Source organism: Polypterus senegalus, chromosome 9 (genome assembly GCF_016835505.1).
Source record: "Polypterus senegalus isolate Bchr_013 chromosome 9, ASM1683550v1, whole genome shotgun sequence".
Lineage (NCBI taxonomy): Eukaryota > Metazoa > Chordata > Cladistia > Polypteriformes > Polypteridae > Polypterus > Polypterus senegalus.
The window spans coordinates 126727976-126753941 of record NC_053162.1 but is presented as its reverse complement, the minus strand read 5'-3'; the positions used below and the strand labels follow the sequence as shown (position 1 = coordinate 126753941).

The 25966-nt window shown below is 37.4% G+C and overlaps 1 protein-coding gene across 1 annotated transcript; it reads left to right on the top strand.

Annotated features, from left to right (window-relative positions):
• Positions 1–1226: 1226 nt before the first annotated feature.
• cdca3 (cell division cycle associated 3) lies at positions 1227–25955 on the top strand. The gene is made up of 6 exons (XM_039763792.1): positions 1227–1376; positions 13417–13621; positions 14240–14375; positions 14625–15116; positions 16811–16935; positions 25148–25955. Exons 2-6 carry the CDS (start codon positions 13490–13492, stop codon positions 25262–25264), a joined length of 1002 nt encoding a protein of 333 aa, XP_039619726.1. The 5' UTR covers positions 1227–1376; positions 13417–13489; the 3' UTR covers positions 25265–25955.
• Positions 25956–25966: the final 11 nt, after the last annotated feature.

The following is a 25966-nucleotide window of genomic DNA, read 5'->3' as shown; positions in this document are numbered from 1 at the left end:
CATCACACTACCACCACCATATTTTACTGTTGGTATGATGATCTTTTTCTGAAATGCTGTGTTTCTTTCACGCCAGATGTAACGGGACATTTGCCTTCCAAAAAGTTCAACTTTTGTCTCATCAGTCCATAAGGTATTTTCCCAAAAGTCTTGGTAATCATTGAGATGTTTCTTAGCAAAACTGAGACAAGCCCTAATGTTCTTTTTGCTTAACAATGGTTTGCGTCTTGGAAATCTGCCATGCAGGCCGTTTTGCCCAGTCTCTTTCTTATGGTGGAGTCGTGAACACTGACCTTAATTGAGGCAAGTGAGGCCTGCAGTTCTTTAGACGTTGTCCTGGGGTCTTTTGTGACCTCTTGGATGAGTCGTCTCGCTCTTGGGGTAATTTTGGTGGCGGCCACTCCTGGGAAGGTTCACCACTGTTCCATGTTTTTGCCATTTGTGGATAATGGCTCTCACTGTGGTTCGCTGGAGTCCCAAAGCTTTAGAAATGGCTTTATAACCTTTACCAGACTGATAGATCTCAATTACTTCTGTTCTCATTTGTTCCTGAATTTCTTTGGATCTTGGCATGACGTCTAGCTTTTGAGGTGCTTTTGGTCTACTTCTCTGTGTCAGGCAGCTCCTATTTAAGTGATTTCTTGATTGAAACAGGTGTGGCAGTAATCAGGCCTGGGGTGGCTACGGAAATTGAACTCAGGTGTGATACACCACAGTTAGGTTATTTTTAACAAGGGGGCAATTACTTTTTCACACAGGGCCATGTAGGTTTGGATTTTTTTCTCCCTAAATAATAATAACCATCATTTAAAAACTGCATTTTGTGTTTACTTGTGTTATATTTGACTAATGGTTAAATGTGTTTGATGATCAGAAACATTTTGTGTGACAAGCATGCAAAAGAATAACAAATCAGGAAGGGGGCAAATAGTTTTTCACACCACTGTACATACGATTAGTTTATCTATAAATACATTTGTTAATTCAAATACAATATAATACCATTCACTTTTTTCCAAAACGCAACTTCACAGAAAACTATGAAGGTAAACCTATATGGAATTACAAACTGAAAGGACTTGACTCCATTTCTAATTCCGAAGCGCTAAATAAAGCTATTCTCTTCCTCTTACCCAGCAGAAGAGCGAGGAAGGTGTTGCTTCAGCCTTCTCTGGGAGGGCCGATAATCGAAAGTAGGAGGAGTTACTTAGTTGTCTATGATTGGTGCGTTTGAAAGTTGCAAACTTTTGACCGGAAATTTTGATTTTCTACAGTCAGAGTGTAAAGAGGGAGAGTCAAAGATTATTGAAGAGCGTTGCTGTATTCACTAAACAAATAAAAAGAAGTAAACGTTTGATGCATTAAGGCAAGTTAAGGTAAGTCGATATTATTTTTTTATTATCTGTACGTATATTCTCAGAGATATGGGGCAGTTTTGCCTTGCAGTCAGCAGCCCGACATTGCTGTAGATTTGGTTAGATTATCTAATATTTTTTTTAATTGTGAACTTGGTTCGAAAGTCGTTGACGGGTGATGTTGATCTGAAAAATACAATTATGCATGTTTTGTTTTCGGCCACCATTTCCGTACGTTCTGATAAAAAAGCTCTGCCATGTATTAATTTGAATCGAGTGACCGTGTGACTGGAAATGTTTGATGTAGTTTTTCCGCGGAGCGTCGCTGTTGTATGTATTTTCTACCGCACTTGCAATTGGAATGCTTTGTTGCCTGGTTGTCAATGTAATAAGCGGCGAAGCAAGATCATCATATTGTGTGCGTAAAGCAAATCAAAAGGTTTGTTCCTGCATAAAGCTGCATCGAGCACCTGCATTTTTAAAGTACTGACATCTAAAGAAGCAAAGCTATTTCAGATATATTGTTTTCACAGGAGGATGCACATCTTCGGATTTTATATGTCTGCATTGGGTCTTGTCACATGGTACAAATGAAAGTCAATCGAAGTGAACGTTTTCAATTTTACATTTAGAAGAACAAATCGTAAACGTAAAGCTTAGCTGTGAATTTACACAAGATTGGGTACATTCGTCATCTTTTTTCCACTTATATGTTCTGTAGGCATGTGCTTCTTTACCAGAGTTTTAGGACTGAACCTTAATTTTTTACTTGCCAGTGTCGCGAGTTTATTAAGACGCAGATATGCACGAAATAGAAATCATCCAGCTTTTATGTGAAGGGCACAATTTTCAAATCACTGCCAGGCTGGTCTCAAGCTTTTAACACATATGCCACTTTTAATATGTTAGATTGAAACGATTTAATCCCCTGAAAAGTCGACCGCTCTTTTTAATTACGGCTGCATAATCTCTCAAAGCATCTTCCATGCGCATGTGCATTACAGTTTCGCTATGTTTACAAACAGAACGTCGCACTACTTTACGTCCTACTGCTCACGCACTCTATTTTAATACGTGGTATACTGGGAGATGTAGTTTATTAGCAACACTCTCCGCACATACTTTATTCATCTTATTATTATTTTTTTTTATTTCCTTCATAATCTCAGGTTTTCGTTGGGTTAAACTAATAATCCCTGCATGCGTCAAAGTAGGCGTGAATATGAATGTACTCTACGGCAGCCTGGAGACCGTGCAGGAGCAGTTTGTCACGCCACCCCGAGCTAGATTAAGTTGGTTAGTTAACAGAGGAGTGGAAGAAATTCAAGGGGCGCCTTTTTCATATGGCTTATTATTAGCCTGGCAAAGAGGATATGGGATGTCATGTGGCGTAGCATCCACTTTAGAGGAACAGCACCATACGTCACCGCATTTACAGACTCGGAAGTGACGTATATGTCTTCGGAAAATTACTTTTGGAAGGTTTCGGCAGGACTTGGCAAAGCCCGGAAAGTAACGTCGGGAGAAGGACCCGTTCAGAATTTAATAAATAAAAATGACAAGGGAAAAAAAGTACATCAAACCAAATAATACGCATCAGTGTGAAGTTCAGAGGGTTTCTACCATCACGTCGTGTCATACATCAAACTAAACAATACAGATCGTTTCTGTGAAATATTAACATTTACGTTGTGTTCGGGTCTGTGGGAACCATTTAACATGTCGACAAAAGATCTGTGTTAATTGAAAATAGTTTTTCATTTACATTCATGAAACGAAGTATACAATATAATTATAATGTTTACACCACGTTAGAGTTTAGTAAAACGTTAATAATAAAAGTGATTACGTTTTTCAAAATGTACTATGCATGTGTGCAATATTGTTCTAAACCAATTTAGAATAAACATTTAAGCCAATCTCCTATTTTTAAATATGAATGTGAAGAAAACGGCAATACATATTCTACACTGAATTATGCTATATATTAATTGCATTATATACTGTAGAACTACTCTAGTTTTTGTCACTTATTATTATAGACGATGGGCCTTCAAAAGAAAAAAAAATACTAATAAGTACACTATTTATTTATAGCACCCTTCCTAGGCACAAAATTCAGAAGGAACAACAGGACCTATATAACATTGGCTACAAATGATATCTTCACTAAATAACGATAAATACAGGATATACAAAACATTCAAACAGAATAACAGACAATAATGCAGACTAAAATACAACATATACAAAAAAATCTTGAACAAACAGCATAAATTATAATAAAAATGCAAACCTTGAGTACCTGGACAGATAGAGGGGGTAAACTGAAAGGTGTAGAATTTCAGGTCTGTTTAATATCTTCTTAAATGATTTAAAAACAAATGAATGGAATCAGTTGATTTAATTAATTTTGGGAGGTCATTCCACAGTCAGGGTGCTATACAGCTAAAGGCCCTGCTGTCACCCAGAGAGTGCAGGTTAGTGTGGGGCACAGAATGAGAGGACCTTAGTGGGCAGGTTAATAACAGAATTTGATATTCATTCCTGTAAGACACAGGGAGAAGTGAAGGTAGAGTAGGATGGCTGTGATGTGCTCACTGTTGCCAGTCTGTGTCAGGACTCTTGCGGTTTAATTTTTTAATTCAGCTGGACCTGTGATATAAGATTATTATATTATAAAATTAAGATTAACTTTAATTATCATATTATAAATTAAGGCATGAGGGTTGCCCTGTACATGACATAAGCTACATAGTGTCTGACGATGGGTCCAAAGATTTCATCCCGATACCTAATGGCAGTCAAGGTGCTGTTGTCTAGCCAGTAGAGGTCTGTGCGTCCCCAGCATATGCCTCCCCAGACCATGACTGACCCACCACCACATCAGTCATGCTGAACGATGTTACAGGCAGCATAATGTTCTCTGCGGCTTCTCCAGACCCTTTCACATGTGCTCAGGGTGAACCTGCTTTCATCTGTGAAAAGCACAGGGCTCCATTGGTGGACCTGCCAATTCTGGTATTCTATGGCAAATGCCAATCAAGCTCCACGGGGTCGACTAGAGAATGTCAGGCTCTCAGCCAAGCCTTGTGAAGTCTGTTTCTTTTTGTCAGAGGTCATAGACATTCACACCAGTGGCCTGCTTGCTGGAGGTCATTTTGTAGGGCTCTGGCAGTGCTCATTCTGTTCCTCCGGTCCTGTTGATGGGATAAGGACCTTCTCTGGCCCTGTCCAGCTCTCCTAGAGTAACTGCCTGTCTCTTGGAATCTCCTCAATGCCCCTGAGACTGTGCTGGGAGCCATAGCAAACCTTCTGGCATGGCATATGTTGATATACCATCCTGGAGAAGTTGGAATACCTGTGCCAGCTCAGTAGGATCCGGGTATGGCGTCATGCTGCCAGTAGTGACACTGACCGTAGCCAAAACGAGTGAAAAAACAGATGAGGAGGGAAAAATGTCAGTGGCCTCCACCTGTTAAACCATTCCTGTAATTGGGGGTTGTCTCATTGTTGCCCCTCTAGTGCACCTGTTGTTAATTTTAATAACACCAAAGCAGCTGAAACTGATTAACAACCCCCTCTGCTACTTAACTGACCAGATCAATAGCCCAGAAGTTTCACTGACTTAATGCTATACTCTGATTAAAAAGTGTTCCTTTAATTTTTTTGAGCAGTATATTTTAATGTAATATTGTGGTTTTATAAGTCGCTACACACATTACTGAAGTACACTCAGTGATAGTTTTGGATACCCCCACACTTAAGTCCTTCACAAATGCAATAGTACACAAACATCGGATTTTAATTTCCCTTTGAGAAGCATGAAAAATAATTGTGTTGAATCTCAACTTATTACATTTTCGCTACGTACATCTATTGTGGGACTTTTTTTTAATCAGACGGTCACTTTATTTTAATAAGCAATGTAAATAATCTGTCTACTTTTTACCCTCAGATCACATTCTATTTGTTTATTAAGCAGAACTGAATATTTTCATTTTCTACACAATACTGTAATAACTGTACAGTTCAGCAGTCTAAAATAACACAGTGAGACACACAAACATACTCACTATGCATACACACTACGGGTGCTGTCATTTGTTCCCCTGTGGATTGGACTGTTGAATCTACACAATGGCTGTACATGCTGGGGTCTTTGGCACATGTCGTCTCAATAGCATGCGAGGTGTCACCAATGGCTTACCCTGTTCCTCAAGAAGGCTTTGTCTCCTTCTCCCTGTTCCAGTCTTGGTTCAAGGTTGTCGAGATGACAAAAGTATTGTTTTCTGAGATGTTCAATATATTGGGAAAAATTGCCTGTGGCCAGCATCCAGTGTAATGTTTTTTTTCTAAATTCTCCACTCCTCCTTTTGTAGCATTATAGTTCATTATCATTTCTGGCTATGGAATCTCCCATCCCTGTGCAGATCACATTATGCACCAAGGATGTGTCATTTGTTTAGACAAACGTGAAGGGGTTCACTGGCCTATTCTGTGTGGCCAGCAGTTGAGTTGGGAGCTCTGGCTTATTTTTCCTTATTGTGCTAAGCATTGTTACCTTCCTCTTGAGGAGCTACTATCCCAGTTTGTGTAAAAGTAAGTTATTGCATATGGTGTTGTGGCCATGCAGCTTATGTCATGTCCAGGGCAACCCTCAGGCCTTAATTTTTCACAGGAGTTCCTCCATCTAACTTCCATTTGTTAATGAAATTACATCCTCTGCTCTTCTGTATCTCTATGCTTCCCCTTGAGCATATTATTCATAGCTTTGGACTGGTTATAATATTTATGCAGATGATGCTTAGGTCTGTTGCAGTTTTAAAAGTGACACTTCATCACAGCCTTCTCAGCTTACAACTAACCTCAGTGAAATTAAATTAAAATTAAAACTTGAACAGAGCAAATCTCTTTAAAATTAAATTGCAACATAACTGAACTCCTGCAAAGTGGCACTAAAGTGCAACTTAAGAAAACAAGCTCCTCTTCAACCATTCTTGGTGATGATCTCATCAGACCTTCTGTTACTGCAAAGAATCTTGGTGTCACTTTGATTCCTCCTTTTCTTATTTCACCCAAGTAAACCATATTAAGAAACTTCAACCTGTGTCACATTTCTTATGTTTGCTCATCCCTCTCCTTTTCTAATGGTGAGAACGTTGTCCCTGCTTTTATCACATCCCACATTATTGTAAGTCAATACTGGCAGGTGGCACTTCTAATCTTATATCAAAGCTCCAGCTGATTCAGAACTCAACTGCAAAAGTCCTGACACGGACCACCAACAGTGAGCACATCACAGCCATCCTACTCTACCTTCACTTCTCCCTGTGTCTTACAGGATTGAATATCAAATTCTGTTATTAACCTGCCCACTAAGGTCCTCTCATTCTGTGCCCCACACTAACCTGCACTGTCTGGGTGACAGCAGGGCCTTTAGCTGTATAGCACCCTGACTGTGGAATGACCTCCCAAAATTAATGACATCAACTGACTCCATTCATTTGTTTTTAAATAATTTTTTAGGAAGACCTTAAACAGACCTGACATTCTGCCCCTTCTTTCAGTTGACCCCCTCTATCTGTTCAGGTACTCAGGGTTTGCATTTTTATCACAATCTATGTTATTTGTTCAAGATTTTTTTTAGTATTATATGTTGTATTTTAGTCTGCATTATTGTCTTCTTATTCTATTTGAATGTTTTGTATATCCTGTATTTATCTTTATTTAGTAAAGATATTATTTGTAGCCAATGTTATATAGGTCCTGTTGTTCTTTCTGAATTTTGGGCATAGGAAGGATGCTATATAAATAAATTGTGTTTTTATTAGTATTTTTATTTATTTTTCTTTTGATGGCCCACCGTTTATAATAATAAGTGACAAAAACTAGAGTAGTTCTATATAATGCAATTAATATATAGCATAATTCACTGTAGAATATATATATATATATATATATATATATATATATATATATATATATTACTGTTTTCATCACATACATATTTAAAAATATTAGATTGGCTTAAGTGTTTATTCTAAATTGGTTTAGAACAATATTGCACACATGCATAGTACATTTTAAAAAAGTAATCACTTTTATTATTAACGTTTTACTAAGCTCTAACGTGGTGTAAACATTATAATTATATTGTACACTTCGTTTCATGAATGTAAACGAAAAACTATTTTCAATTAACACAGATGTTGATGATTTTAATATTGTCGACATGTTAAATGGTTCCCACAGACCCATACACAACGTAAATGTTAATATTAATATTTCACAGAAACGATCTGTATTGTTTAGTTTGATGTATGACACGACGTGATGGCATAAACCCTCTGAACTTCACAATGATGCGTATTATTTGGTTTGATGTACTTTTTTTCCTTCTCATTTTTATCGCTTAATTTCTGAACGGGTCTTTGACCTGGCATTACTTTCAGGGCTTTGCCGACACCCACCTAAACCTTCCAAAGTAATTTTATGAAGTCAGTCCTGAAACGACAGAGACGTCACTTCCGGGTCTGTAACTGCGGTGACGTATGGTGCTGTGGCTCAGTAAGTGGATAGTATTGCCCATGTGTATTCTAATAAAGCGAAATGTGACCTGAGATGTGCAGTGGGTACCAAAGGGTATTAAATAAAGGAGCTAGAACGGTGAGTGAAGAAGTATTGAGAAGTGGGGATTCGTAGTTGCTTGAGAAGAAAGGGTTCTGTGAATATATTATTCATGATAAATACTGATTAGCTATTAAAGTTGGATGTGGTAACAATGGAAATTTTTGTTTTATGGGCCTTGCAAGGGATTTAAAGAGATCCCTGCATTATTTGAAACCCATCATTCCACTGTATGGAATATCGTCTAAAAGTGGGATAAACTTCAAATATCTGTTAATTTATTCAGGACTGGCGGACCCAGCAAAGTCAACTCAAGAGCTGACTGTTAGATACTAAAAGAAGTCCCCAAAAACCCTGAGTTTAATTGCTGTATCTGCAGGTTACTCTTGCAAACGTTTGTTTAAAAATGCACAAATTTGACCTGCTTGCAAGGTGTCCGAGGAAAAAGTCTTTGCAATCCAAAAAGAAGTTTAGAGCAAGACTAAAGTTTGCCATTGAACACACCTGGAAAGACCAGGGGCCTCATGTATAAACGGTGCGTACGCACAAAAATGTTGCATACTCCCGTTTCCACGCTCAGATTGCGAAGTATAAAACCTAAACTTAGCGTAAAGCCACGCACATTTTCATGCCAGCTCATACTTTGGTGTACGCAAGTTCTCTGCTTGATTTTGCAAACTGCGTGCACCCAGAGTTAAAGCAGTGCTACTGCTTCAGTGTGGTTTCCCCTTCTTTTTTAGATCCACATCCCTGACACGGCTTTATAAATACACTAAAATTAACCGCATATTGTTTATTAGTTTAATGCAGCAACAATCAGGGAACTGTCTAAATGCCATGCCAGTGTTGTTATGGCTATTTGCTTTGGGTCATTGTTGTGCTGAAAGGTGAACCATTGGTCCAGTCTGGGGTTGATTGCCCTCAATGAGCCAGAACCTCCCTGTATTTGGCTTCATTCACCCTTCCCTCAATTCTGACCAGTTTCCCTGTCCCTGCTACTGAGAAGCACCTCCATAGCATGATACTTCAATTACCATGTCCAACCAATTTACTTTGCCACAGGTTAACTCCAAGTTCTATACACATCTCAAGGATCTAACTAAAGCAAATATGATGCATCCTGCCTACAATTTGGAGTGGCACAGCAAAGGGTATGAATTAGACATATATTAACGAAAGACCTGTGTATATGTATATATGGTCTGATTTGCTCATGCTCACCGACGGCCACTAGATGGCGCATGCATGTACTTTTAAATTTTTTTGGCACTTGCATAAACCACAATTTTCACTGCGAAAGATGTGTGTGTCTATGGGGCAGTCTACACTCCTCACGCTCAACCACAGCCCTAGGGGTTGGTGTGAATTCTACCATCGATGTAGAAGCTTATACAAGTGTGACTTGCACTTGATGAGATGGCACATACATGCATTTTTAAATTTTTTCGGCACTTGCATGCACCTCATTTCTCATTCACTCCAAGCAGACAAGCTCAGCTTTGTGGTAGTACATGTATGTTGTATGTTCACACAGTCAGCTACTATATGTTTGCCTTAGACAGGTTCTAGCCTGTCCCATTTAATTTGTACCACTGCTGCACTCGACTACACATCCGTCTCGGACAAGATACTACCTGTCATGGCTTACTTAGCTGATGCTTCTGCATGTTCACCAATATAGTAAAACTGCTAGGGAGTCTTCAGGTTGTTTTTTTTGTCCTGAACACCTCACGCAGCTGTTACCTATATAAATGAGAGATTTCAGTTTGAGTTTTAATGAATTTGCAAACCTTTTTGAAAACATATGGGTTGTTGAGTTTAGATTGATCTAAATTTAAACAAAGTGTGCAGAAAGTGAAGGGGTATGAATACTTTCTGAATTCACTGTATAGTTTAGTACATCGTGTCAACCCTTTTGTAAAACACACAAGGTCTTGTAATGCCCCAGTTTAAATTAAACAGATTATATAGACTCTGGCTCAAATGACCCTGAATTGGACAAAGCAGATACAGGTAAGGGATGGATTGGAAGTGATAAGTGTCCTAGAGTCAACAGAAGCATAGCTGCATATTACTACTGAAAGGGACTAATAACTGCATACATTTGACACATTTCTTTTCATATTTTGATAGTATGCTGTTATCATTGTATAAAGAAAGTGGTTTTATTTAAGTGCGACAAATATGTGGGGAACATTGAATAAATTAAGCTTGTTTGGTTAGCTAATGTCAGAGTTATTCCAATATTTCATCCCGATACCTATTTAAGTGGTAGCATTTATAAGCTTTAGATTTATAATCGTATCTGTCTCTGTCCATATCATTGTCTCATGCCTTCTGTATTTCATAATATCTTTAAGTATACCATACCTCATAAACCCCATGTGCACCTCAGCATGAACAGCCACTCCTCAATTTCAGCTGATAACACTGATGAAATAATTATTTTGGGCTGCCATCTGCATACTACAAACTGTGTTCTGCATTGATATGATACGGTATAAATACAGAACAGTAGAACTTCAGTTTAGCAGCAAAACACAAAATAAATGTTGTTATTGTTAAAATCACTAAGTACTGGGTATGTTGAAAAATTAAATGTAATATTTAAATTTTATTTTTTTTAATAAATATTCAGCCCACTCATTACAATTTGTCACAGTGTTTGTATTAAAGTAAATATAATTAATGGCTGATATTAAAATAATTATGAAATAAAATTTATGTATAGCACAAACATTCCTTTTTTTCCCAGAACAAATATTACATTTGGAAAACTATCCATCACCATACTTGTAATTGAAAAATGTAAAATGTAGGAAAATGTTAACATATGGGAATGTTAAATTGGGGTTGTGGTGTGTTAAAGTAAAAGTTGCATGTGCATATCCACTTAAAGCAGAAAATAAAATCTTAAATGACATTAATGTAAGTTAAAAAAATAATTTAACCACAACCTGATAGTTATGCAGCTCAGTAAAAGCATTAAATGTAAAAATATATAGCAGGATAAAGAAGTGTTTAGATTATTACATGCTGCTACTTTTTTAATACTAGCCCCCTGCTCTCTTCACTTACCAAACCCCGTGTTTCGTTTTCTGGATACACATTTTTAAGATTTTTTTTTTCTTTGAATTGTTGCTATTTCATTAGTTTCACTTTTATTTACGAACTTCTGTAAAAACAATATTTGGAATCTTGCGAGTCCCGATATGCTGAATCTTTTTAATGAGGTCAGTGAGACGTATTTAATGATTTTGTACCATAATTCAGGATAGGTTTCTCTGTTTGGAATTTCAGCACGGACAAAACAATCAACATCATCAGCAGTTAATAATTTTTTTTTTATGAAGATGGATGGATGGATGGATGAAGTAACCAATAAATGCATGTGCGGTAAACTCCGTTTTTGAAATTCTCAGGATTCTTTATTCTTTATTTGTCACATGTATAGTTAAACAGGACAACACACAGTGAAATGCATCCTGATCCACTTATCAAAAAGTTAGAAGAATATCAGTTAGATTAACAAAAAGTCAAAGATTGAAAGATAACAGTATAGTAGAACATAATAAATAAGTAAAATTATGTGAATAAAGTAGAATTAAGTATTAAGGTGCAATAGTGTAGTGATTATTGTGCAAAACCAAAGCTAGACAGGTGGATAGTTAAATGAGGCAGATTTTTTGTTTGCGCTACTGCGCTCTTTACTTTCTTTTTTTTATACTTTCTAATTTTCCTACTTTCATATCCTTTAACTTTTTCCACATGTATATCGCGGCAGCATTTTTTTGAGACTTTTGAATACCGCTGCTTTCATAAACTCTAACCTGCTCTGCATGTGTATAGCGCCAACGTTTGTGAATGTCTTTATGAAGTTCTACTTTGTCTTTTACTCTGTCTTTTAATTCTGATCCGGATTGGATGTGCTTTTTTTTTCCAGTTCCACTTGTTCCGGGCTGATAATTACTTTCCTTATTTTCTGAATTTGCACCAAGATTATTCTTTTTCTTTTTTGCTCTTTTTCTCTTCAATGCTTTTGAGTCTTCTTTCTCCGTGCTGTTTTCTTCTTCGCTTAGTCGTCGATGTTTCATTTATTACGTACTGTCCTTACATGCGTTTATATGTGCTGAGAGCCCTGGATCTGTGTGTGCTCAAATCCTTTAGACGACTGAATGTTTTGCTGCCTCTTGGCTTATTTGATATTGATTGTAAGTAGGACATGTCTTGGAAGAATCTCATGTTCCACGTCATCTCAAGATGGTCCTGGATCAATCTCTTGGCACAGTCTCATGTTTAAGGTCCCTGCAAGACGATCTGTGGCCAATCTCTTTTATCTCGTGGTTTCTTTTAAATGTCTTCCGTGATCTTAACGTGAAGCACATCTCGACGTCCTTGTGTTTCTCTCCAGGACTTTTTTTTAATAATAGAGAGATACATAATGCACAAGAATACAAATACAATGGCATCAAATTAAATTAAAAAAAAAAATAAAATAGTCTTAGCCTCTAAAATTTACAATGTGCTTACACAGTATTTGCATATTATCAGGCAATTATTTATTTCCTATTTAAGGTACAGCAATATTGCAAAGGCAAAACCACAATGGTATGCACAGTGTTTACTTTTGATATTAATACCATATTATACTCACTAATTGTTAAGTCTAATTGTGTAGCCTATCGCCAAAGCACTGGAGTTGTTTGGTTGTGTAAGTACTGTATTTGCTTTCAGTGCTGCAGAAGTTTGCATGCTATGCATTAGTGATCAGCATCATCATCACATTTGAAAACAAAATAATGCTAAATTAAGGAATATTCTCCTTATTTTGATACTTAAACATCTGAGAATTATCAGGTAATATAGGTTTAATGTACTTTTGGAGGATGCTGATAACACGAGAGAGAATTTTTTTTTTTTAAATGTTGTTAGGGATCAGATTCCTAAAATGGGTTCAGCATCATCACCTCTAATTAGTCAAATGATGCGAGTACACCTCTGATTCGCCAATGTGCTTGGGCATTGGAAATATATCTCTGATGGGTTACAGCACTTATTTGCTGTTTAGAGCAATGGGAATGCTCATTTTATCACATGTTAAGTATATTGTGGCAATTATAGTCATAATTATGATTATATGGTCCTATATGTAAAATTATTCAATTATATAAATTGTATGTATGTAGACTTTGAAGGAAGTTTGAGTTAAATACCATTTGTTGAGGTTGTTGCTTTTATATGCAGTGGTAGTCCTGACACAGGTTTGTGTTATGAAGTTTTTATCAAAAATCCAGTGTGCTCCACCTGTGTTAGCTCATATTTTATGTTGTCTTTTATTTTTCTTATTATCTTGTATTGGAGAACTATGAAACTAGTGGGTTATTTAAACTCGGATTTTCTTTGTTTGACCTAACACTACCTTATGTTTTAGGCTACACCCTACTATACACAACTTAACGCTGTTTCTTCAAGGGTGTGGTCGGTTCCGCTGTAAAGGTCATACCATGGGATCAACAGGAAGCCAGATGATCAGCAGTTCACCTAAACAAGAGTCTTTTTCTGTAAGAAGCAAACATCTTCAAAGAGTGATGGATCCTCGCTCTCCAAGTGCAGGCATCTCAAGAACTCCAATACAGGTAAAGTGACAATGAGCAGTACAAATGATTTCCAGTTCATCCAGTGCTAGGCTTTTGGATGAGACCTGTCCAGTAGTAGTAGTAGTAGTAGTAGTAGTAGTAGTAGTAGTGACACTGTGAATGGACACTACTACTATGTCTACAGTCTCCATGTTGCCTTAGATCAAAGACAAGAAACAGACGCAACAAACCACAAATACTAGAACTTGTTATTCATGTATAATAGTACAAAGAAGCTAATGTTTGGCCACTTTCAAAATTGGTACTATAGAAGAGCCCTTTTATGTTCAGTCACAAGCCTTTTAGATTAACTGTCATAAGAGATCGTCAGCGCAAATTAGAACCTACAACATCTCAAATGTTTTAAACTGTATGGTGTACCTGCATGCAAGCAGCATAAAAGCTTTATAGTTCCTGAAACAAAAATTTAAATTCTCCTATAGTTGTAGCTTAAATATAATCTTTTAAATGTGTAGTGGAAACAGTTCACATAATAGTAGTGAGCAGTTCATAGACTATTATATATATTGGCCTTAACAAAAGACGCGTGTTGACACTGTTGTCACATATAATTTCTGATAGAATAGTAAAGTTAATTATTTCAAAAATCTTTTAAAGGTAAAGGAAATTGCCTCAACAGAACCCCAAAGTTTATCTAAACATACTGAGCTCTGTGAAGACCAAGAGGACAGAACAGATCCTCGTTCTCCAACACGGGATATTTCACGTACTCCTCTAAAGTCGGTTCTTGCAGGTTGGTAATGTTTTCAAATTTGGCCCCTTCTTGATCATATTTTGCTGTCATTTTTAAAGTGCCCTTTTCAGTTTTTCCCATGACTGTTCTAAATTGTTGCCTGATTACCCAGATTAGATAACTGATTAATTTTAAAATATGGTCATATATTTTTAAATGCTACAGTTATTGGTGCTTGTACTGTATGCATTTAGTAAATGTCTCACTGTGTTTCTCTCTCTCTCTCTCCTCTCTTCTACTACTGAACAGACAAGATGAATGCCCTTGTGCGACCACTTGTTGACTTGTTTGTAAGTGAGGGTTCAGAGCCAAGTACAACTGATGAAATACAGGAGGAGTCGACAACTTCTCATTATGACACAATGCCATTAACTGAGGAGACCGTAACTGCACAACCTACGGAAGAGAAGATTTCAGGTTTACAAGAGCCAGGCAATGATGCAACAAAGATCTTAAGCCTACCTCAGCAGGAGACGCTTGAGGAAGATGAAGGAAATTTTCCAATAAAACATTCTCTTATCCTAAATTCTGATAGTCCAGCCCTTTTGGATTTGGGATCATCTGAATATAGCCACAGGTCGCTGGCTCTTTCTGCATCTGACAATTCTTCAGAACCCCAGACCCCCGATTTGTTAATTTCATCTCAGTCTACTGACACAAAAAACATGATTCCCTCAGAGATGATAAATGATGCAGAAAATCTTGTTGTGGTTCGACAGACACAGCTTTCAAAAACTAAAGGTCAGCAGTATTCTTTTTGCATTAACTTGTGATGATGCAATTTATAATTTCAAAGCAATTACCTGTCATGGGTTCAGTTTTGGGGAATATTATCTTTTATCTTTTAAATTAGAAGCCTCTTTTTTGCTTGTCAGTTTCTTAAATATTAATATACATATACTGTAGTGAACAAGATGGCCAGTTGTGTTATATATACTGTGCTATTACTTATAGATCTTTGAAGTTGCTGTGTTCTTAGTAGCAGCTGATTACTACAAGGTACCCTGTTGTCCATAGAATATTAGATGTTAAATTACTTTGAAATTCATGCCATTTAAAGTTTTAACCATGATGAAATGGCAAACTTCTCAATTGATGATATATATATATATATTTTTTTTTTTGGTGAAAAAAAATTGTTTTCTCTCATTTTCTCATAAGTGGTGACTATATTTCTGTTTAAAAAATGTTTTTTTTTTTAAAAACTATCCCCACATAATTGCTTAGTGATTAGTACTCTACTAGAGCTATTACTACTAGCTCTCCACCTGCCCCATACCCACAATATGTAATTCTTATTAATGTTGTGAAGTTTATTTTAGAAGGGATTTGAGGTGACCCTATTCTAAATTTGTTATGTAGACCCACAGGTACAGGATGTCCTCCAACCCAAACTCTTGTCTTTGCATTCCCTGGGCTGGGAAGCTGACTTACTGTTAGTCTTTTAACAGCTGACTGTTAGTGTGACTTCACTCCCCACTAATCTCTATATCTCATGTTGGTTTCAAGGAGAAAGGCAAAAAGGTTTAAATTTGTATTTACTCATTATATGTTCAACATTCTTAATATGGCAAAACCAGAGGCAAAACAAAATGTGACATATCACACCATACAACCTGGATGTTTTAGTAACTGCCACTGACTGTCCTGGTTGACACGGTATATCATTATTCAGTGTCTTAAGGTTACATTGCTGCAGGTTAGACATCTCACAGCATGGGTTTTCTTGGTGACTGTTCCTTCTGCTTTCACTTGATGCTGATGACTTTTTAAAGATTTTCAGAGGCAAGGTGAGACATCCCTTGCCCATCTCAGCCCAGAGCCGTTTTGACAGACCATATTAGCACATGTTTGCAAGGTGTGCGTGCACAAAGGTATTAATTGGTTAGAGAGCCTCACATTTTATGCACGTCTTTCACTGTCCTACAGCCCAGGATGATTTTTAATTTCCATTTTTTTCTATGTTTAGAATTTTAACTTTGAGTCTGCCTTTAAGCAGCCAAAGGTCTCATCTTTACAAGCCTGTCTTCTGTAGAACCCCCCCACCCTCTTATACAAATATTAAAAGTTCAAGAAAAATAATTCACTCTTAAATTGTATTGTCTTCTTCATAACGGGAAACTATTATTTGCTTGTTGTTATCTTGCTTATTCTACAATGAACTGTGCACTTCATGGTCCTGAAATATGTCATATAGAAATGAGTTTGTATAACTAGAAAACGTTTTTGGAAAAACATACAGTTAAGGGCTACAGGTGAGAAGTGATAATTTGGTATCTTGTGTGCTCTGCCATTTACACTAAATAGTTGTGCCATGACTGTTGATATTTAATTTCAGGCAATGACTACTTAATAGAGTACTTTTTTAAAATTGGTAATCTGTTGGTGATTATCTTTAAAAAATATATAATCTTTATTCCCTTCTTTATTTACAGTGAAGAGTCGGAAGTCTCAGAGTAAAACCAATAAGAGAGTTCTTCTTGGACAACAGGAAGGAGGCAACCGCTCACCACTGCAGATACTAAATAACTCTGAAAACAACTCTCCCCGTGCACTTCAGGTACAGACTTTTTTTGAAGTTTGAGTATTAAGTCCTTCTTTCTTTATTTCTTCTGTGTCTCAGGTTAACATTTTCTAATTTTGTTCTAAAAAATGATTTAATGACAGATTTAAATCCATATTCTATGTCTTTATTTGATTTAATTTAGTGTTGAAACCTGTTCCATCGTTTAATCCTGAGACCAAAAACAAGGGGGAAGTAACCCTTAATGACAATGTACTTCTAAGATGGAATCAGATTGGTACCTTAGAACTATAAGGCTATAATATCTCCCCGAAATGTATATGTACAGTGCATCCAGAAAGTATTCACAGCGCATCACTTTTTCCACATTTTGTTATGTTACAGCCTTATTTCAAAATGGATTAAATTCATTCTTTTCCTCAGAATTCTACACACAACACCCCATAATGACAACATGAAAAAAGTTTATTTGAGGTTTTTGCAAATTTATTAAAAATAAAAAAACTGAGAAATCACATGTACATGAGTATTCACAGCCTTTGCCATGAAGCTCAAAATTGAGCTCAGGTGCATCCTGTTTCCCCTGATCATCCTTGAGATGTTTCTGCAGCTTAATTGGAGTCAACCTGTGGTAAAAATCAGTTGATTGGACATGATTTGGAAAGGCACGCACCTGTCTATACAGTGTAAGGTCCCACAGGTGACAGTTCATGTCAGAGCACAAACCAAGAATTAAGTCAAAGGAATTGTCTGTAGACCTTCGAGACAGGATTGTCACAAGGCACAAGTCTGGGGAAAGTTGCAGAAAGATTTCTGCTGCTTTGAAGGTCCCAATGAGCACAGTGGCCTCCATCATCCGTAACTGGAAGAAACCACCAGGACTCTTCCTAGAGCTGGCCAGCCATCTAAACTGAGTGATCGGGGGAGAAGGGCCTTAGTCAGGGAGGTGACCAAGAACCCGATGGTCACTCTGTCAGAGGTCCTCTGTGGAGAGAGGAGAACTTTCCAGAAGGACAACCATCTCTGCAGCAATCCACCAATCAGGCCTGTACAGCAGAGTGGCCAGACAGAAGCCACTCCTTAGTAAAAGGCACATGGCAGCCCAACTGGAGTTTGCCAAAAGGCACCTGAAGGACTCTCAGACCATGAGAAACAAAATTCTCTGGTCTGATGAGACAAAGATTGAACTCTTTGGTGTAAATGCCAGGCGTCCCGTTTGGAGGAAACCAGGCACCGCTCATCACCAGGCCAATACCATCCCTACAGTGAAGCATGGTCGTGGCAGCATCATGCTGTGGGGATGTTTTTCAGTGGCAGGAACTGGGAGACTAGTCAGGATAAAGGGAAAGATGACTGCAGCAATGTACAGAGACATCCTGGATAAAAACCTGCTCCAGAGCACTCTTGACCTCAGACTGGTGCGACGGTTCATCATTCAGCAGGACAACAACCCTAAGCACACAGCCAAGATATCAAAGGAGTGACTTCAGGACAACTCTGTGACTGTCCTTGAGTGGCCCAGCCAGAGCCCTGACTTGAATCCGATTGAACATCTCTGGAGAGATCTTAAAATGGTTGTGCACCGACGCTTCCCATCCAACCTGATGGAGCTTGAGAGGTGCTGCAAAGAGGAATGGGCGAAACTGGCCAAGGATAGGTGTGCCAAGCTTGTGGCATCATATTCAAAAAGACTTGAGGCTGTAATTGCTGCCAAAGGTGCATCGACAAAGTATTGAGCAAAGGCTGTGAATTCTTATAGTATGTACATGTGATTTCTCATGTCTCTTGTTTTTTTTATTTGTAATAAATTTGCAAAAACCTGAAGTAAACTTATTTCACGTTGTCATTATGGGGTGTTGTGTGTAGAATTCTGAGGAAAAAAATGAATTTAATCCATTTTGGAATAAGGCTGTAACATAACAAAATGTGGAAAAAGTGATGCGCTGTGAATACTTTCTGGATGCACTGTAAATTGACAGATCAAATGAATATATGAAAAAGTAAAATCTGAGCCATTGGTTTGGAGGTTGGGTTTGATTTGTATATTGTCAGCTATAATTTGTGTCTTCTGTGTCAATAAAGGTTGTTCAGTTTACAGTGCAAGTATGCAAAATGACACTATAGTTCTGTAAGATGGTACTGTAGTGCTACCAGCTGAAACTTAAGTTTCTAAAGCAGCACTGTATAAGTGATTGTACCCTGCAAACAGGGACTGCTGTCCTGCACTGGCCTGTTTCCTGCCATCTTTGGCCCCAATATTTAATTGGAAGATAAATGTGAGCGAATGAATATTGAAGTTGACTGTTGTTGAACATATTCAGCATGTATTAATGTTATCCTCTTATCAAGCGGGGTCATTTTTGCTAAATCGCTTGTAATTAGAATCATTGCTGTTATTGAACTATCTGGAGTATAAACACATGTTTGGTCTCTTTGTAAAGGTAACATTCTCTAGTTTCACCCTTAGTAGTCAGAATCACTGTAGGTGTGACTGATCAAAAGTTATGCACATTAGAACTCACAAAAAAAACACATTTTTTTGTTCTCGCCTAAGTTTTTTTATGAAAATAAAGGAAAATAAAGCTGCAGTAGGTAGGTGGGGACAGAAACACACTATGTACCAACAGAATAACTTGTTGACTACTCAAATTTCAAATTTGAAAAGAATACCTGTAAAAATGACATTTTTTACACCAGTTTTTATGTGGGCATGCCCAGGGGCTTTTTAGAGGGACCATTATCCACATTTTGAAACATATGGAAAAAGTGTAATAACTTTTGAATGCTTCAACCCACATATATCAATGAGGGCTCTACTGAAAGCTTACACCTAAAGGAATCTATATCTACACACAGTGTCACTCTATTAGTTATAAAAATAATAAAAACAATAAAAAATACACATTTCTATGTAAAAATAGTCAATACAAGTCTTATGGGCCAAAAATATATTTATATTTTTTATTTTTTACTTTTTTTTTTTATATAAAATGCACACAAACTATATATATTTCTTTTACAAACTGTTACAACACAGCTCAGCGTTTTTCCATGTGCCACATGATGGCAGCAATCACTAGCAAGCAGAAAGCACAAGGCGTGGCACATGTCGCTCTCTGCCATTACGCGTCTCCTGGGCGGTTGAATACATTCGCAACGCGTACAGGCATCTATTTTTTAATTGAGCGTTTAATTACGTATAAACTTCTACTTTTATTCATATTTAAAATGCGAAATAACTTGGCGAAATCACAATAAACAACCACGCACCAACTCTGCAGACTGGCACAAATGCCACCTTCACGCAGCTCTGATCGTTTTGTTTACAAGTTAGTATGGCAAGTTACATATCAAAATGCTCGGCTGCTCATTGGCTGTAAGTTTTGAGTGTCAGTCACAGTGTCCAATCAAACTGGTAGATTCTACCAGGGTTTGGAGCTATACGTCATCCTTCAAGCTGTCTGTGACACTCGTTGGCTATACGAGGTGCCAGTCAACCCCAGACCCGTCGTAATTGGCCAACTTAGGTGTCGATCAGAAGCTAACACTTCCGTGTTTCATGCAGTAGCATGGTTATCGCCGACAGAAACAAATTACGTCTGATATGAGCAATATAAATGAAAAAAAATTACGTAGGTGGTCTCAAGTTATGAAACGTTTTCTGGAGTTTTTGTCCCTTTGAGAATATATCGTGTGTTTTGGACCTAAATCGTTTTACTGGATTATATTCGCTGGAGCCTTACGGACACAATGGGATCAATATTGCTCGGAAATATTGATGTTTGACTTGCAGGGGGTCTTCAAAGGTAGGGAAAGTCAACTCTTAAAAGTATGTACTTCTCTGTAAAAAAGGCTTTAGTGTCAGTGCTGTGGTTGTTGTGTGTCAAAATGGTGTATATCATCGGTAAGACGAGACTTTGAAGTTTCATTTGATGGGTAGGGTGTCGAGATGCATGGAAGATGGGCATGCACACATTACTGCAACGTTTTTAAAACGCTGTTATGTCCCGGGACCGGTACGTGTGCGCGTTAAGCTTACATTGTTTTATTTGTTACATGTTGACTAAAGATGAGCCTTATAGGTAATGACGAAACACGCTGCACATAATTAAAATATATCCCATTTTGCTGTTATTGTTTTAGAAACTGACAGCAGTTGTCTGCACAGACTCTCCAGTCTCCTTTGCTGTAACATTTGTGTGCTGCTGGCCGTCTGCGTTTATTTTGGCCTGTTTTGTGTGTGATTGTCCCGTTTATTTTTTTTTTTTTAAATCCACACTGTTGATTCTTTGTTGGTTTATGATTGTCAAACTCTTTAAACATACGATCAACAGTTGACAAACTTTTAATTACGATCAAGCAGGCCAGAGTACTATACTTGCTAACCACCTTTTGTGCTGGGTATATCGGCATGCCTGTGCTGTAAGCCCTGCCTATTTCCCTGAAGGAAGATGAGGAAAGCGTGGGGCGTACTCATGAGGCTTAAAATTTCCCTGCTGTCTTCTCTGGTGATTTGATTCTAGCTATAGTTTAGTTTTTGGTCTCTTCATCTCTCAGCACTCTCTGGAACCTGTGGATGAATGGATCCTACCTGTTGACTCAAGCTGCCATAATCAGTTCCTCTGTTTGTGATCTCTACACCTTTGAAGGAGTGGAGGGGACTCTGGGATCCTTTGCTTGCTGGGTCATGTGCCCTATCAGTCTGGTGAATTAACTCGGTTAAAGATGGCTCTGGTCATTGCTGGAACGCTAGCTAACTAAACATTTATTTTAAACTAGCCAACCCGCATAATCGGGCCGCTTTTTAAATGATTTTTAAGCACAGAGGAAAAAATAAGCATTTGAAAAATCCGTAATTTAATAAACCACCAAGAAAAGTAACATTGCAACAGTGCACGCTACGAACCAACATACAATTGTCCGTGACTGAAAACCGGAGGAGCGCCGCGCTTTCTCCTTCCAAAGCGAAGGACGGGGTTGAACGGCACTCGTTCAGTACGCACTGCCCGCTTATGTGCCCGCCCCCAACTCCCTACATGAGTCGCTTTCGTCTGTGTACAGTCCACACGCACCTGTGAGTCACGTTGACTGTTAATTTTCGAAACACCGCCTCAGTCGGTTTCCATGTTGATTTTTCATTGTTCTTTGCGGTTCCGGCTGCTTTTTATATATATATATATATATATATATATATAATCCACCAAGTCACCCCACCATGGGGGGCTTTACAAAGGGCAGGGACATGCCTGTTATAATTGAGGATTCCTTACCTTTCCAAACAGTCAAAATTTGTATTAAGACTCTCTGCTCTCGCATAACGAACTCCATCACTATCAGTAAATTCTCTTAACGGCTTTAAAATATGCTGTGCGATTTTCCCAGACTTCAGCTTAGCACAGACGGTTTAGTTACTTTGTTTAATGACACTTGCTCTAACATTTTAAACTCTGTTGCTCCATTTGAGGTCAAGTGCTCAAAACCGAAACTTAAGCCATGGTTAAATGATGCCATTCATACTCTGAGCCAGGTATGTAGGTGAGCAGAGAGCGCAAGTGGAAAAAAGATGAGTTTCAAGTGTCCTTGAATATTTTAAGGGACAGTTTGTCTAATTACTAGAAAGCTGTAAAATCTGCTAGAGTAAAGTATTTTTTAGATATTATCTCAAATAACTGTCATAGACCTAGAGTTTTATTTAACACCTAGCTGTGTAAGCCAGTGCTGTAAAATGCCCAGGGTCCTAGAAACTATTTTAATTCACATCGCTTGTGCATTAGTGCCGGGAGGAAAAGTAAAAGGAATTCCGTTACGCTGATGTTAGCGGCTAAGCGACTTTGTCTTTCCTCTGAGATTTCGTTTTGCAGACGTGCAGGCCTCACTTCTGCTACTGGCAACTAAGCTAGTTTTCTGTTTCCTCGAAGGAGAAACCTTTACTCCAAATCCACTTCTCATTTCCGTACCAGACAGACACACACACTTCCACGTGTACACATTTATATATAAGATCTAGACACTATTCTTCAACCGTCTGTTCCTACATGACCTGACATGACATCAATGGTCTATGAAGATTTTCTCCATTTTTTTTTTTTTATTAGATCCCAAATTACACCTTCTCGAGACCCTTTGGTCTTTCCTACATGCTCAGCTATTTTTCATCACTTACCAGGCTGTATCTCTTCATTTTTTGGCCGAAGTAATTAGCCTTTTCTTAACATGCTGCGGTGCAGCCTTTAATTGAAAAAACAAATCTGGATTGTACAGACTTTTTGAACTTCAGACCCATCACCATGTTGCCATTTCTCTCTAACATTCTAGAGAAGATTTGTCTCTTTTTACAGCTGCAAACCTTTTTAAATGAAAATGGCATTTTTTTTAATATTTTATTCTGGTTTTAAGATGCACCACAGCACAGAGTCTGCACTTTTGAGGGTTCTAAACAATCTCTTATTAGTAAGTGACCCTGGGGATACTGCTGTCTTGTTGCTTTTAGATCTAACTGTAGAATTTGATACAGTTGATCATGATAATCCTTATTGCCCATCTTCAGCAGTCTGTAGGTATTCGAGGAACTGTTTTGGAATTTTTCAGCAGTCTGTAGGTATTCGAGGAACTGTTTTGGAATTGTTCAGGTCATACCTTACAGGCAGAAGCTTTTTAGTCAGCCTGGGCAATGATTCCTCTACTTCTGTCTCTTTCAGATGTGGGTTCCTTCAAGGATCTGTTTTGGGGCCCATTATTTTTTCACTGTAAATGTTGCCTTTAGGATCCATTTAAAAAAAAAAATTCTTTTACACAGATGATGTACAGTTGTATCTTCCACTGAAACAAATTGAAACAAATTCTCTTAGGCCTTTATTGGAATGTTGGGAAGGCAATAAAGTATGGATGTCACAAAATGTTCTTAGTTTAAATGAGAAAAAAAGAGATTATGTGTTTTGGACCTTCTGATCATACTTATGTTCTTGCAAGTAATCTTGGCCCTTTGACAATCTACTGTAAACCCATCACAAAAAATCCTGGTGTGATTTTTTGATAATGCCCTCAAATTTGATAAATAAATTATCTCCATCGTGAAAGCTTATTTCTATCAGCTCAGGGTATTAGCTAAAGTTAAGCCATTTCTTTCTGTAGATGAATTTGAACAACTAATTCACACATTTGTTTGTTCTCGGCTTAACTACTGCAACTCGTTATACGTTGGAGTTAATCGGTCATCCCTTGCTCGTCTTCAGCTCTTCCAGAATGCTGCTGCCAGGCTTCTAACAGACACACAAAAACAGAATTGCATCACACCAATTTTTACCTTCTCTTTACTGGTTTCCTCTTTGTTACAAGATGAAGTTTTAAAATTTTACTGTTTGTTTTTAAATCTCTAAATATTTTAGTCCCCTTTTTTCTCATTGGCCTCTTACACCATTATTCTCCTTCATGGTCCTCTGACCAGAAGTTATTGATCGTGCCAAGATCTAGACTTAAGCTGAGAGGGGGCCATGCTTTTGCAGTAGCTGCGTCTAAGAATGCACTGATACTGCACGTTAGAGCAGTCTGACATTTTATATCAGGTCAGCACCAACTTTGGTCATTTCTAAGTCCTGAAAACCTATCTTTTTGCCTTAGCTTTTTATTTAATTATTTTTAATGTATTTATTTACCATACCTATATATGTATTGGTGTATTTTTGGAACCTGTTCAGCACTTTTGTCAACTTCTGTTGTTTTAAATGTGCTCTTTAAATAAAATTGAATTGACTTGAGTGTTATGTAGGTTTTTGTTCCACCCTATATACTGTATGTGTGTGTAAATTTTGGATCAATCTTAATTTATGACCCTTTTCTGAATGTATTCTATTGCCTAAAAGACATTAACAGTACATTTTTTTTATTTTAATAATTATTGATAAAACAAAAATATTATACTACACCCAGAATAGTAATATGTTAACTTTAGTTGAAAGTTGTATGTTTGTAAAATGGATCACATTTTCTTTCTTTTTTTTTTTTTAAAAGTCTGAGAATTATTAAAAGTCCAAAAGTGAGGAACCATTATGTTTGCAAATCCATTTGCAACCTTAGAAAGCAAAGCCAATCTTTGGAGTCTGACTTTTTAGAAGGTTACATGCTTATCTCATACAGTGTATTTTGAGTTGATGTAAAGAAATGTAATTAATTCTTTTTATTTTCATTTTATAAATTAGTGATATGATAAGTACTATGATACCACTGACATCTTGCTCCTCTTCATTTTCAGGTGAAGAGCATTTCCATAGGAGACCGTGATGGAAATGGTATAAAGACACCAATAAGACCTAATTGGGCAACTCTATATGACAGCTTAAGTGGAGACAAGGAAAACCAGCAAAATTAATTTTCTTTAGTCATGTCTGATGAACTGTAAAACCGCTATACAGACACATTAGTGTCAGTGTGGGGTATATTTTAAATATTCGCATTTTTAATTATCAGTTTTCATGTTACGTTATACCAAACCATGAACCACTGCCAACTTATGGAAACTTCTTGGAGTCGGAAAAAAGTGCATTTTTGTTGGTACTAGATAATAGGGAGTGTTGTGTTTTCTGCATGCGGGGGCACTTGTGGAAATGACATCCTGAAGCGCCTTCCCTTTTTATTTACTATACCTGACTGGATGCCCAAGGTCCTGTTTTATTGCTTCACTACTATGTAAATATGTTTGTGTGTTTGTTTTTTTTAATAGTTAGGTTCTTAGTGTTTGGTATGTTATTCTTGTCACTATGTTGAGAAAGTTTATCTTTGTGCACTAACTTTTTTTTCTGAATCAAGCAATGACAGTTCTTAAATGGGACAGCATCAGAATGTCCTACCAGATTTCAAGCCAAATGAATGAATGTGCCAATGAAGAGAAAGATGATGGTTGTCTTGTAAAATCATTTAGTGAGTTGAGATATGAAGTCTGGCACTTTTGTGGAAAGAAACGTAGCTGTGATTCAAGACACAGTTGTACAATGCAATAAACTAACTTTATTTATATTAATGTCACTGTAAAATACAATGAGTTTTGTGCTGATTTAATTTTTTTTTCTTTAAA

Excerpts from the sequence above, each read along its gene's own strand:
- cdca3 (XM_039763792.1), top strand. The coding sequence starts at position 13,490 with ATGGGATCAACAGGAAGCCAGATGATCAGCAGTTCACCTAAACAAGAG. Across the intron at positions 13,622-14,239 it reads TCTCAAGAACTCCAATACAG|GTAAAGGAAATTGCCTCAAC; the intron begins GTAAAGTGACAA and ends AATCTTTTAAAG. Across the intron at positions 16,936-25,147 it reads ACTCTCCCCGTGCACTTCAG|GTGAAGAGCATTTCCATAGG; the intron begins GTACAGACTTTT and ends CTTCATTTTCAG.